General features: G+C 34.5%; 1 protein-coding gene across 1 annotated transcript in view; it reads right to left on the reverse strand.

Annotated features, from left to right (window-relative positions):
* The window catches only part of WDPCP (WD repeat containing planar cell polarity effector), a 479,266-nt gene that overhangs the window by 320,332 nt on the left and 142,990 nt on the right, over positions 1–15,944 (reverse strand). Inside the window, exons 7-9 of the mRNA XM_025354043.1 lie at positions 11,144–11,258; positions 8,794–8,927; positions 5,120–5,311 (exon numbers count right to left, since the gene is read on the reverse strand). Coding sequence (XP_025209828.1) covers positions 5,120–5,311; positions 8,794–8,927; positions 11,144–11,258 — 441 coding nt within the window. The remainder of the gene's footprint in view (positions 1–5,119; positions 5,312–8,793; positions 8,928–11,143; positions 11,259–15,944) is intronic.

The raw sequence follows: 15,944 nt of genomic DNA on the forward strand, positions 1-15,944 counted from the left end.
CCCTTCTCAATATCAGTCTTAGCAAAGAATTTATGGTAAAGTCCTCAAAAGCAAATGCAAGAAAAACACAAATTAAGTGGGGCCTAATTAAACTAAAGAGCTTCTACACAGCAAGAGAAACTATAAAAAGAGTAAACAGACAACCTACAGAATGAGAGAAAATATTTGTAAACTGTGCATCCAACAATGGTCTAATACATACTATCTATAAGGAACATAAATCAAAAAGCAAAAAACAACCTCTATAAAAAGTAGGCAAAGGAAATGAATTTCTCAAAAGACATACAAATCACCAACAAACATATGAAAGAATGCTCATAATCACTAATTATCATAGAAATGGAAATCAAAACCAAAATGAGATACCATCTAACACCAGTTAGAATGGCTTTCATTAAAAAGTCAAAAAATACCAGAAATTGGTGACGCTGCAGAAAAAAAGGGATACTTACACACTGTTGGTGGGTATGTAAATTAGTCCAGCCACTGTGGAGTGCAGTCTGGAAATTTCTCAAAGAACTAAGAGTTGAACTACCATTCGACCCAGCCATCCTATTACTGGGTATACACCAAAAAGAAAATAAATCATTCTACCAAAAGGACACATGCACCTGTAAATTCATTGCAGTGCTATTCACAGTAGCAAAATCATGGAATCCACCCAGGTGCCCATCGAATGGTGGACTGTCTAAAGAAAATGTGATACACACACACACACACACACACACACACACACACACACACCCCATGAAATACAATGCAGCCATAAAAAAGAACGAAAGTATGTCCTTTGCAGCAACAGGGATACAGCTGGAGGCCATTATCCTAAGTGAATTAATGCAGGGACAGAAAAGTAAACACAACAGTTCTCACTTATAAGTGGGAGCTAAACACTGGTTATATACACGGACATAAAGAGGGGAACAATATACAGTGGGGACTAATAGTAGAGCAGGGAGAGAGGGAGGAGGACAAAGACTAAAAACTACCTACTGGGTACTATGCTCAGTACCTGGGTGATGGTTTCAATCAGACCCCAAACCACAGCCACCTGCAATATACCTTTGTAACAAGCCTGCACAAGTACCTCCCAATTCTAAAATAAGTTGAAAAATAAAACAAAAAGAATATGTGGAAATTCAAATGAAAACAACTACCATGTTATATGTGATAATCTACATATAGACCATTAAGATATATTAATATTTTAAATGAATTTACTGATAAAAAATTTTTTTCTGTACTATTTACTGTATATTTTTCAAAAGAAGTTTTTCTTAAACTACATAATTCTCTCTGTTGTGTTCTTCTAATTAAGATATGGACTATTGGGCTGGGCACAGTGGCTCACACCTGTAATTTCAGCACTTTGGGAGGCCAAGGCAGGCAGATCACGAGGTCAAGAGATCGAGATCATCCTGGCCAACATGTTGAAACCCTGCCTCTACTAAAAATACAAAAATTAGCTGGCCATGGTGGTGCGTGCCTGTAGTCTCAGCTACTTGGGAGGCTGAGGCAGGATAATCACTTGAACCTGGGAGGCAGAGATTGCAGCGAGCCAAGATCTTGAGATCCAGCCTGGAGACAAAGCGAGACTCATCTTTTAAAAAAAAAAAAAAAAAAAAAATGGACTGTTGCTTAGGGTTCTGTGGTGTGAAATTAGACCAGCAGTTTTCTAATATCCATAAAATAATTTTAAAATGTTTCTCCTCTGAAAGTCACATAATTCAGTCACAGAGAGTTTATTTCTGTGTTTCCTTTGTTTATTTTGTTTTGTTTTTAGCTGCTTGGTAAGCCAATTTTCTACTTAGAATCTACTGTTAAAACTCTCATTTGGTTCAGTATGTGGGCTTTATCCTTTTCATGGTCTGTTATGTAAAAAAGATGGCTCAGAAACATTTTTTTAAGTTTGCGTATAGCAGTGTTTCTCAACTTGTATGCACATGAGAATCGCCTAGGGAACCCATAAAAGATACTGATACTCCCTCTCCTCCAGAGATTCTGATGTAACTGGTCTGGGTGGGCCTCTTTTAAAAGCCCCGTAGGTGATTTTAATGTGTTGTCAAAGCTAGGAACTACTGCTCTAGGATCCTGCCATTGTCCAAATAAAAGCTATTATCTTTTCTGATTGAACCTAGATGATAAATGTTTTTTAAAAATTCTATAGTTCAATAGATCCAATGATTAAATTTATTCTCTACAAGGCTGCTAATTTTTTAGTTTGAATTTTAGGGTTTAAGAGCATATTCTATCTTTATTCTGATGATTAGTCCAAGAAGTCCCTTGGCTGCTACTGAAAAAAAAAAAATTAAAGGAATATGCCTGAATACTACTTTAATAAACTGGTACTTTCGGTTCCTGATATTCTAAAAAAAAATTCTCTACTTCATATTTAAAGATTATGGCTTCACACACACACAAGAAAAACAATTAGTGCCCTAGACATTTATTCTACAAGATTATACTTTTTGCATAATGAATTTCACATGAAGCTGTAAAAAAGAAATCTTTACAAATTTTACCAGTAGATAGAATAACTGAAAGGGCCAATTCCTAAAACAAAAGCTCTTGACAAAAAATGAATTATATATCTTAATAAGATCAAAAGGGAGGGAATTATACAATCAGTGGTGAATAAAGAATCATGTACAAATTTGCATACAACTTTATGAAAAAATATTCAAATACATAAAATGAATAATTTTCTAGAAACACCAATTATGGAAACAAAAGAAAAAAAAACCCTTTAAAAATGGAATCAATAATGAAAAAAATCTACCCTCCTTGAAAGACATCACACCCAGGAAATTTTACAGGTAAGTTTTACCAAACTTTCAAGTATCAATTCCTTTTGGTACTGTTGCAGAGAGGAGAAAAGGAAAAAGCTAGCCAGATTGTTCCACAGAGCTAGTAAAACTTTGATATCAACTCTAGAAAGGTTAGATAAGAAAGGATAATAAAAAAAAGTAAAACTGTGTGCCAAGCTCATATTGAAGCACGTTGGGAAGCCTCTTCAATTTTCCCTACTTAATATCTAAGTAGAATCGACCACCACTTTTCATTGGGTCTCACTATAGCTTACACATACTCTACCCACAGCATCATTAACACTTTAATGCACTTACACATTTTCATATTTGTCTCTTACTGGCAGACACTAAGATCCTTGAAGGCAGGGATAGTTTCTTATTCATATCCCCTAGTATGAAATACAGTGCCTACCCCATGGTCATGCTCAGTAATTGCTAAATGATATGGCTATTTCAAGTAGAAATACCATTAATGTGCACATGCAGAGGTAGGAAATAATGAGTCAGCAAGTAAATTCATTTGACTAAGACATGGAAGGAAACAACACTGGAAAGGTAGGCCAAGGGCAATCAGGGTAGGTTTTTTAGTGCTGAAGCTGAGTTTGGTTTTAGCATCTACAGAAGAATTTTGGGCAGGCAATGTCTAAATCAGATCTGTGCTTCAGGATCCACAGAAGCACTTTTTAGAGCTGTAAAAGACCTAGAAGTGACCTATCTGAATTAAATCTATTGTTTTAAAAGTAAGAAAACTAAAGTCAGATAGGGTAGGTGATCTACTCAGCCACGGAACATAGAATTAGCTAGAAGCAGGCAGAAGTTTAGAGGTAGTAAACTTGATTAAGGTGACATAGTTAGTATATGGTGCAACCAACAGGCAACCCCAAGTTTGTTCAACTCCAAAGTCCATGATCTAGATGACACCAGGCAATGAGGTATGTAGACTATGTAATATCCTTTTAGGACAGTCCTAATTTCATATAAGGACTCATTTCAAAGAAAGGTAATTTGTAAAATATATAACTAAAAGCTAATTTAATTATTTTTACTTTTATTATAAGACACCCATTTAATTGAATTCTAATTAGCTTAATTACATTAAGTCATTTTAACAAAGTCTTTTACTCAATGAACTTCTGAGCTCAAGATCAAGAAAATATTGGTCATGAACAGGAAGTGAGTAGGAATAGAGCACTTATTTAGCCTCATAAAATCCACACCGATACTACAAGTGATTTTAGTCACTGTAACAGAATTAGAAAAGTTCCAGAAAAAGGAAACTAAAAAATCTATAGGTGATTAAGAGGATTTTTACAGAAGACGTATATACATACATACATATATATTACACATCAAATTTTAGGACTCTTCAGTCTTAAAAAGACAGCCTGAAAGTTTATAAAACCAGGAGAGGTAGGTAGGGATAGAGAAAACTTAAACTTATTCATCTTATCTCAAATGCTGACTCTGGGAAATACTCCTTAAAAGTCTAAAACATAATTGATTTAGAGGCAAATACAAGAACATACTATTTTACCTACATAAGAAAGTGGGGGAGAGGGAGCTTGTTTTTTAGTTATAATACAACAAAAACAGAGAATTTTGTAACCAAAGTACTAGTACAAACTGAAAATACACATAGGTTCACATATATGAATGAATGATCAAACCATTATCATGAATTGAGAGGATACTGTCCTGACCTTATAATCTATAGCTCTCCTTAAATATCCTTGCCCCAAATGTGGTCTGGCACAACAGGGACTTACACAGTATAGGCATTTAACTAATGTTCATTAATTGACAGAGGTTTGAAGAGAGTAATTGGTAACAAAAGCTTTCACAGGCATGATATCATGAGTAAACAGTAATAATAGAACTAATAATGATAATAACAAGAGTCATAATAGTGAACAGTGAATCAGGGCTTACTATATATTGATATTGCTCTAAATGCATGTATTAACTCATTTATCATCACTAACCATATTTTTCAAATAATGAAGCTATAGCACATACAAATTAGTAACTTGGTCAAGGACAGGAAGTTACATAGTGGCAGAGCTAGCATTTGAACCTGGAAGCCTAGACTCTTAATTACTATACTATTCTAGCCAGCCCTGGAATTGTCTGGGTATCTTCTAGATACGATACTTTTTAGGATCTCATTTCATATGTAATTTCCTTTTCTGAATATTTGAAAAAACAAATTATAGGTAAAAAAAAAATTCACATTTATTTCAGAACAGAAAATCTAATAATCCTATTTTATTTACACTTTATTAAAATGTACATATTTGTTTTAGATTTACCTCTAGTCTTCCTTGAGCATAACCCAGGAGGAGTAGATTGGCTCTGTCCTTTTCAGAAGAAATGGGGGCCCAAGGCCAAGCATCATCATTGACCAGTGGCCACCAGCAAACAACTCTATCATGAACATAGTTGATAGCTAGATGTCGCTCTGTTGTCTTGTTTATTGGGCCAGGTATTTCATAATAGAAAATCTAATGATTACGGGAAAAAAGCATACATGAAACGTTTCTTTAAAAGATGCAAAATCCTCAAGTATTACAAAAATTAAAGCATCTGGAAATGTAGTTACATGCAAATAAATATGCATGTTAAACATGTGCTTAAGAAGGTGTCAGAATTTACCAAATTCTTCTGACACATGTATAAAAAAGACATATGTTCAAAATTCTCCCCATTTTTAGCAAAGGAAGGAAGAGAAGAAATGTGAGTTAGGAAGGAATTGAATGTAGCAATTCCAATCAATACCAAAATGTACAGTCATGGTTGCTTGACAGCATCGACCTACACATAGGATTTAGGACCAGCTGTATAAAATGACAAGTTCAGTACTGCTGACCAAGAGTGTCTCACTACTGTTTAAGACATAACATGTTAACAATGACTGACAACAAAAAAAGGAAAAACAACTTGAGGCAAATATCTCTTTAAAGAATATATGCGACGTATACACATATATTCTGCATAAAAGGGATAAGCCATAGCATCATGCATAAAAGTTTATGCAGCTTCTGAGAATTATGCTTCTCTTTCTTAGGCAGGATTTGTATAATTTATTATTCAAACTATGTTATTTTGGAACATGGTTATTTGAAAACATAAGCACGGCACCATCTGTGTGACACATGCCAAGGAAATATAGATTGCACCGTATTTCTGCTTAAGGAATTAATGGAAGGTTGATAGCTTGGAAGAAAAAAAAAAACTATCTTGCCATTGCTGGTCAGCAATAATCGAACCACTTTCTGGGGATTAAGCGCATGGCTAAGCCTACTGGACCAGACACTAGCAAAGGGCAGGGGGTCTTCTTATCAGAGAAATGCTTCTGGAGCCAGTCTCACTACATGACAGATTGCTTTCATATTCCTGTCTGCAAGGCAACAAAGGATGGCAGTAATGCGATAATGCCAGAGTGCAATGGGTGTTAAGAACCCGTTGCATTTATGTATTGTATTTAGTAAATAATCAGGCTCATCCAAATTGTGATCTCACCACTCAACCAAGGCCATTAAAACCAAGGTTAATGCTTTAATAATCTTCTGCTATTTTTTTTCAAGATGGTCAAAAGGAACCCTTTTCTATTTGCATGGCCATAATATTATTGACCTCTTCATCCTCTGAATGCACATCAAAAGGAACTGAAATCAAAGTAATTACCAGTGTTGTTCTCTCATGGTAAACATTTAACTCCTCGCAGTGTCCCTTCACTGTTAAATAAATTGAATCGGATTTTTCAGATGTAGACAGGAAAACTTGTTAAAGGTCAATAGTTTAAGGATGTTTACCCTGCAATTTTCTTTGCCAAAATTATGTCAATCTGAAAGAATTAAACTATGGTACAGCTGTAAAGAAAAGCAAAAGTACAATACTCTATACCACTTCCTTGTTTTAAAATCCAAATGGGCAATGACAGACAACACAGATGTACTTTATGCTATTAAGTATAATTTCTTATATTTAAGCTCTCAATATCATTGTTTTAAGTCTTCTTATTTGAGAGAAATACCACAATGAAATTGCTAAGTACTTAAAAATACATATACATTATTTTGACGTCTGATTTGCCGCATAAGTATGTTACCTATGAATTTCTAGATGACAAAATTGAGTTACAATGAGTGACTGACATTTTCAGTTGTCACATAATGCAAATCATTATGTTATGAAATGTTAGGAAATTTCATGTTTCCTATGAGTTTAATATTATCAATATTCTGTCATGATGACCAAGAGGGAACGTAAAATAAACAAATTTCTTAAAATATCCTTCCAATGGACAAATAGCAGATTTGACTAAATATTAAAAATATATTTTTAAAATATTAAACCAGGAAATGAAATTAATGAGCTTTCCGAAGGGAAACAGATTACTTCTCTAATGTATAGAAATGACATGGAGTGCCAATGTTCCTATTTTCCTAAATCCAAAGGCATATTCAAATAAGCAAGTAAGTAATTTCCTTACTTAAGGTTTAAGGACCCAAATGCTAGATCTGTTTTCCACATCTTTTCACAAGAAAAGATGACATCTTTACAGTTTCTCTCTGTTCTCAGGTAGCTACTACTCTCCAGTTGAGAAGATTTTATCAAGCTATCACACCTAAGATAAAGAAACTAGTCATTCAAAATTTTATATACAGTTACTTTAAATGGTTTGAGTTAATGCACACACTGGTGCATTTTAAAGACCGATCAATTTTAGTAAGTAAACAGTATTTCAAGTAAATCTGGAGTTAGCCGTTCTAGAACTAACATCCTTTTAAGAATGCTAATACTATTTTTGTTTTGGCTAACCACATATAATAAGTAGCACTAATTTCCAGTTTTAAAAAATCTATATTAAGGTTTTACAGAAGTTTCGCAAAGCTGGCAAACAAAACTAGATGGTAGTTTATTACCACAATGAAAAACTCATTTATTTTATTCTACATTAAAAATCTTTTTTTCAGAATAAATGTTTCTACTAAATAAAACTAAATCCTCCCACACTACCACTGCCTCATTCATAAGTAATAATCCCAAAGGGCAAAGGGTTAGGTTAAATACTAGTTTGCCAAAAACACACACACATTTCAAGCTACAGACTAGCTTCTCAAACTCTTTGCTCTTGCTGTAGATGCTCCAGGTATGGCATAAGTGTGCATCTTTTTTAAGGAAGCTGTGTATCAGCTCTGTTCCCAGTGAACAGTGAACTGTCTCAAATCCACATCACAGAGGTTGGATCAATCTTGCAAACACAAGTCATTGCTGAAAAGAGGCCTTGAACTGAAACAGCCTGGAAAATGTATTAGATACTCATCCTAGCAGAGAATATGCCTTCCCAGCAGTTAAAATGTAATGTGGCAAAACTTAAACACATCACTTAAAATAAGAATTCTGCCTTAACAGATGTAAAGCCCCTGATACAGGAAGGAAACAAATTACCTGGAGTTAGTGAAGGGAGAGATACTAACACATGAAGGAGATTTCTTTTTGTATTTTGTCCAGTTATAGTTGGAAGGGGAGAGTTCTTCCCCCTCCTTATTTATTACACTTTTCTATTAACCTTTGAAAGTGCCCTCTTCTTTCTTTCTTTTCTTGTGAAGTGGAAACCAGAGCAGCTATCCTACCCTAGAAAGATGATATGGGGTCTTACGGGAAAATGAGAATATATATACTACCACTAGTACAAAAACCATTTTCAAAGTGTAACTTGCCTCTATTATCTGTCTTTGACGTCTATAAATACTATATAAATTGCTCCAAACATGCCATTGTTAGACATCCCCCCATACTGAGAGTATAAAAGAAAACTTAGAATGGCCACTGTTTGCAGTTAATTAAGCTTAATCCTGTAATATTTCCAGTGTTTCTGAAATCCAGAATGTTTAAGAATAATGAGCAGAATACCAACTTATGAGATACTTTCATATACCTTAATAATTAATAATATGACTATATAAATCAAAATATCTACCTTATAATCCAAGGCTGAGAGTTTTTCCAGTCTTTTGTTTACATCAGAAGAATCCATCTTCTTGGTAAACTGAATAAAACATAGCTTGTTTTGTGCCAAAAATGATAAGATGATAAAACTGTCTGTGAGAAGAGCTAAAAACCATAATTAGATAATACCAAGTTAGAACAAAATAATGGATAGATTTTTTCCACTGAAATGTTACAAAAAGCTATTTTCAAACATACATATTAATTGAAATCACTAAAGTCTCCTGAATATCATTATAGCATTTTATAAAAATATTAAAGATATTAGGAATAAACAATAATTATCAATCTAATCATGTATGATTTTTTTTCCTGTGACTATTTCAATATACACTGATGTTTGGGGACCACCACTGGATGAGATGTATTTAGAACCAGGGCTATAAAGATATTTTTAAAAAACTATTTCACACCTGAATGTAGAGATGGAAACATTCCATTTTATTTGTGCTAAGACTTTAATCCTATGTTTATATGATAGAAACCATCTGAGGATAAAGTGGATTTATTAGGGGATACTGATCAGTGTTCTCAACCAGTCTCTTTATTTAAAAAATTTTCATCAATGAATCTTCTTTTAGGGGTATACAAGCTGGATGAAATAAAGCATATTATACCCAATATGTACATTACATAAATTAATATTTAATAATGAAAATTAGCAATTTCTATAGCTTTCTCATTAAGCATACAAGTAGGTAAATAACTAATATTTGTGGATTATATAAAGGGCTATTGATGTTACATAAAATTATTGATAAAAACATGTTACAGGAATTTGAGAAATGCTTTGCATTGTTCCTAGCATAAAGAAATTATTAAATGTTTTATACATTTTCCTTTACTTTCACACCCCTGACCATGCAAACAGTGACCAACAGTGGATCTACACAATTACAAGAGAATCTGGAGAACTGCCAAGAAATCACATTGTTACCACGTTCCCATGAGAGTGTATTATTTTGGGTACAAATAAAAGAAATACGTGAAAAGGGATAACTCAGAGACACAAATTGTGCTGAAAAGTCTCCTTTTATTTCTCATTGAGGAGCATCAATATAACAAAATCATCACAGCCAGTATTTTATTTGCAGTACCAACGAAGGGGTCAATAATTAGAGATATGGAAATGGAACCTCTTCTACAGGGAAGCTTCCTCAGCACCATACTCCTATAAGGAAGGGGAAATGGCATGCTTACAATCCTACCCCAGCTTATTACTATCAGTAATGTTGCTAATTATGGCCATCCTGCAGAGTTCTTTTCTTCAAGATGACGTGATTGTCTGATTTATTCAGAGGTAGCTAGTGAGAGAACACAGCAGACGGAAGATTTCTTTATTCTCACCTCTGTCCTTTCCACTAGGACATACTTCCTTTGATTACTAAATTTAAGATACTGACCATTTTCAATCTATCATGATAATACAATGTTTCTCAACCTTTTTACCTTGAAAAAAAGAATATAATCTTTAAAAATTCAGGAGTCAGCACGGTATAGTGAAAAGAAAATGGGCTTCGCAGCCAGAACCTGTATTCAAATCTCATCTCAGTCACTTTCTAGCTATATGACTCTGGACATGTTCCTTAGTAGCTCAGCTTCAGTTTCCTTATGTGTAAAAATGGAAACAACTATACCTTATACAATTGTTTTCTTGTATTAAATAGGTAGGTTAGGAACCCAGCATACAGAGCCTTTTGGCTCAATAAATATCAGTATCCTTCCTATTCAATAACTGGCTTAATATCTTTTTCTTATGTGCTTTGCACCAATTACAGACTGATTGTGATGTCACTTAATAGGACCTGATTATCCAGTATATTAGGCATTAATCTTTATTATTTAGAAAATATAGCCCAAAATCTCTCAAAAGTTAGTATTCGTAAGATTTTAGTAACAAAGAATCTTCCTATGAGAGCCAAAGCATCAATTGTTTACTGGTGGCTGTGTTGGTATATTTGTGTTATTTATTCAAAATTCATTTGGAAATGAAATATATATTTGAAGTACCAGTTATAGAGAACTAACTTTGAAAGAATGAAAACAAAACCCTATTTTGAAAACAATGCTCACTTCTTTTAAGGAAAAAGTAAAAAACAACTCAGAACATAAGCTTAACACTTGACAAGAAGAAAAAAAAACTTTGATATTAAATATTAGTCAAAACTTGTATTGGTCCCAGGGGGTAAGTGTGCTATTACAAGCAATTACTTGTTTTGTTTGCAAGTCCCCAGTGGTAATAATTAGTCTACCTGTTGACACACTATTTCTCCTGCCCCACTGTTAATGTAGGCAATTGATTTGCACATGGGGGTAATTACCATCACTGATGGTGTCTGAGATGAGCTTCCCCACCAGGCTTCTGTCAATCACCACTTTCTCCAGCTGCGGCCCAGAAAGGCTTAGCGACACCAGCACACCTGAACCAAAGAGGAGCTAAAACCAGGTAAGCGGGGGAGATGGGAAGGAAGACATGCTGTGATTTAGAATCTTTAAAAAACCTCTCTCCAAATGTACAACTTATACAGATATTTTACACATGCATCTACACTATGAAATTATAAAAAATTGTCTTCCCTGAAAAACAATTATTGACATTGTGGTAAAAAGAGAAAGGTGGCTAAAGGATGCAACACAATAAGTGCATTGATTAAAGCTACATGAAGAAACCTAATTTAGTCCATGTTTATTAGAAATCTAATCTTCTAAATACTTAGAAAGCACATATGCTGAAATAACTGCTTTGTTCTGGATTCAGAAAATGTAATGTATTCTATTGAGATATTTTGAAAAATTACTATTATAAACTAAAACATTTCTTGAGGTTTGAATAGTCATTGCTACACATTAAATATAGAAGATATGCCACTATTACAATATAAACAGCTAATGTTATGCATTTATTTGGAAGTTAAACACTACTTCTAAAAATAAAGATCTTGTCAGTCTAAAATATTAAAATACATGTAAATCAAGGCAATTAAGTAAAATGTTAAATTTTTAAAATCATAAACAAATACATATCAGAAACAATTTCACAAGGAGAGATAAAGGAATATAGTAGAACATTCAGGCTTTATCAGTATCAGTGTTTACAAAACCACACAACAAAAGATGACTGGATATCACCATTATAATTTTATACTGCTCCTTTCCATTTGTGGCAGCATAATTCATTCATCTCCAAATGTTTAAAACTTCTGAAAGGACTATGCATATGCGTATGCTTGTTATCTATGAGATTATGAAATATCAACATTGGAAGAAATTGTTTCACCTTCAAGGCAACAGACTCAAAGCTGATGAATCATGGAATAACATATGGTATAAGAAGAAAAAAACCAATTGTCAGTAAACTAATCACAAACATGCTAGCCAAATTCAAAGACAACTTTGATTTTAAACAAAACAGGGGAATCCCCCACCCACCTAGGCATCATGTCCCAGCTAGAGAGGATGATTCTGTGTTGAGACATATTTGGACATGTGTGAAAGATAAGCAGCATGAGGGACCAGGGTAATATAAAGACAGACCACCATTCCTCACTGCCTAACAGATTCCAGGCACATGATTCAGAAAAGAAACTGAAGAATCACTTTGCATTTCTGTTAGAACTCTTGTCCTAGTCACCAGAAAGCTAACCTTTATTTGACTTAACAGATTATTCCATTTTGCATTAATACCTCTACAGGGGCAGAGAGTTAGGGGAAGAGTACTTAATCATCTTTGTGGGTCTTGGAGACTACTAAGAGAAGGCACATTTGTTTTAAGAAATTTAAAATGCTTCACAAATTACCATCTACTGAATTACACCCAGCCCTACCACATACCTTAATGGCAAATAGTGATATTTCCCTTTTGAAGAATCCCCCCATAACAACACAGCATGTGGTCTTAACTCCCCAAATTCATTCTCAGACAGGCAATTTTAGGGACATCTTTCATATCTACTACTCCCCTTCCATCTTTATTCAAAACATCTCTAAAATCTATCCTTTTCTATTTATTTTTATCTACTAAAGCTTTACACCTATACCCTTAAGCACTTCTTTTCCTAATTACTCATTGACTACCAGCTCCTTATGTATGTTGGCTTGGCCACATTTATCTTTGTAGTGTCAGGAATACAGCAGGTACTCAACAAATGTTTGGAGAAAGAATCACAACTAACTCAATGGAACATCAGATAATTCAGAGTTACAAAAAAAAAAAAAACTTGGTCTAATTTTCCATTTCCATATGACATGGATGTTCCTTCTGCAGCATCCCTTCAAGCATCTAGCCCATGCTTGAATACTGCCAGTGATCAGGAGCTCACTACTTCACAGGAAAACTGTTCTACCATGGGTCAGTTGTAATCAACTTAAAGAACCTTCATTCATTTTTTTAATTCAGCAAAAACTGAATGTTCATTATATGGCAAGCACTAAATTAAATTTAAGGGCTCAAAAAGAAATCAAATATAATTCTTAAAGTAGGTTAAATAAAGTAGGTTAACAGAAAAATATCGAGATCAAAGCAAATAACTAATAAAGTGCCAGTTTACCAGACCTATGATAGAGATATATAGTGGGTAGACTCAGAGGACTGGGAAGGAGGTGGTGACTCTTGAGATTGAGGCTAAGGATACAACTGACTCCCTACAACTTTGACAGTCACCCCAATTATTTTTCAGTAGCACCCACCTCAAATATTCAAGGATAATAATACAGTGGTTAAGAACACAGACTCTGAAATCAGAATAAAACCAGTATTGGCTACTTGTTACTAGCTGTGTGATATTGACAGTGTAATTTAACCTCTCTGTCCCTTTATTTCCTCATCTGAAAATAAACATGATAGTATCTACTTCATAGGATGAGGATTAAATAGCTTTTTACAAAAAACATTTAGAATAATGCCTGGCACATAGTATTTGCAGTTATTATTATTATTCAACCATTAATTGTAAGATGCTGTCTATAGTCTCCAAATCACTGCTCCTGCCTCCAGGCATAGATTAGTTATCTAACCAACGTATGCATGCTCTTGGCTCCATGACACTCACCCCTTTGAATCCTATATCAAATAACAAATATCCTCACTACATTGTTAACGAACTCTGTCTTTTTAAAGACATTTTGTCTTTTTAAAAACCTTGTAACCCAGGTTGGACTGAATGTTAGACGTGTGACATTCAGGTGAATTATAACTAGTAAAAAATGCAATCTTTTGTTGCCTTTCCCATTTGTTATGATTTCACAAAGATATTCTCTCCAAAATATTTGCAAGTTCCTTCAGAACTCTGGAAATTTGTCCAAGTGTCTAATTTCTTTTACCTTGTTTTCTGTTCTTACCATTGCTGTCATGAAATAACTCTCATATCCTAACAAAAACTGCTTTTTCTATGTATGAGCATTGGTTATAAAATTCTTTTTAAAACCTACTTTTATGGGATGAAGAAGGAAAGTACAGCCTGTGAGATTAAGTAAATGAGGGACCTGATGCCGGAAAAGATTCAGAGGGGTGAGTGTCATGGAGCCAAAAGCATGCATACATTGGTTAGATAACCGATCTATGCATGGAGGCAGGAGCAGTGATTTGGAGACTATGGATCCATTGTTGAGGTTGGACATTCCTTCACAATCCTTCTCAAAGAATAGGTGCAGCCACTTTTTCATAAATTCACTCATTTACCACTATACATATACATATATATATATATATATATATATATAGTATATCATATGAGTCAGGCACTGTTCCAAGTGCTGCTGAGAATATAGCAGTGAACAAAACAGACAATGCCCTTGCCCTCCCTGGCCTCATGGAGACTGCATTCAAGTGTGGACACAGATAATAAAACAAATAGTTTTAATATAATGTACAACAGCAATAAGAACTATAGAGCAAATTTAGGAGGGTGCTACTTGAAGATGACTAATAAAGAAATAAGCCTCTCTGAGGAAATAACATTTGAATATAGACCCAAATGAAGTAAAAGAACAAGCCACATAAATATCTAGAGAAAAGGAGTTCAAGGAAGACAGAAGAGCAAATGCAAAAACTCTGAGGTGGGAATGTTCCTAGGCTGATTGAAGAAAGCTAGGCCAGTGTGGCTGGAGGGGAGTGAGTGAAAGGGATATTCATAGAGGATGAAGACAGAGAGGCAGTCAAGGGCCAGGTTAGGTTAGACCTTGTTGATGGGAAGTCACTGAGTTTTAAGCAGCACAGAACTATAATATAATTTATGTTTTAAAGCAGGGGGTCAGGGCAAGTGAAGCAAGAAGACCATTATGAGCCTATTGCAGTGGTCAAGGTGAGAGAAGATGATGGCTTGGGACTAGAATGGTAATGCTGAAGGAAATGGTAAGTGGGCAGACTTGAGACATATTTTAAAAAGTATCTATTAGCACTTGCTGAAAAATTGAATGTGGCATATGAGAGAAAGACTCAAAGATTTTTGGCCTGAGCAACAGTTTACTGCGATTGGGAATGCTACAGGAAAAGCAAATTTAGATTATGGAGAATAAAGAGTTTGATTTTGACACGTTAAGTTTAAAGTATTTATGGACATACCAGTGGAGAGATCTAGTACATAATCAGAAATGAGTCTGAACTTCATGGGGGACTACAGATGTATATTTGGGAGTCATCAACAATACAAAGGTAGTATTTAAAGCCATGGTACTGGACATGCTCCCTTTAAAAAATGAGTGGAAAGACAGAAAGAGATCTAAGGTCTGAGCTCTGGGACATTCTAACCCAAAAAATCAGTTTAGCCCTCTTATTGAACCAAGTTTGGATACTTGAAAGATCAAGTATGTCCACCATTTCATATCTCCAAATGCCCTATGGACTAGAGGCATCCCTGACACCAGATTTTGGAGTAAAAAGGTATAAATCAATTAATCAGCTAATTAATGCATTTTTATAAAACAGCCTATGGGGAAGCATAGAGTTGCCAAGTACTGGTGCCAAAGATACTCCTGGATATTGTAAAGGGGATAACTAGAGTTAGAAAAATATAGTCAAGGAAAGAATATTCCAGCCCAGACAGGAAAGTGTTGTTCTCACCTCTGCCTGTTTCCCCAAAGTGGTTAGTCCTTAAGACCTCCAAAATGGAAAGGATCTATGTAAGA

The sequence above is a fragment of the Theropithecus gelada genome, chromosome 13 (genome assembly GCF_003255815.1).
Source record: "Theropithecus gelada isolate Dixy chromosome 13, Tgel_1.0, whole genome shotgun sequence".
Classification (NCBI taxonomy): domain Eukaryota; kingdom Metazoa; phylum Chordata; class Mammalia; order Primates; family Cercopithecidae; genus Theropithecus; species Theropithecus gelada.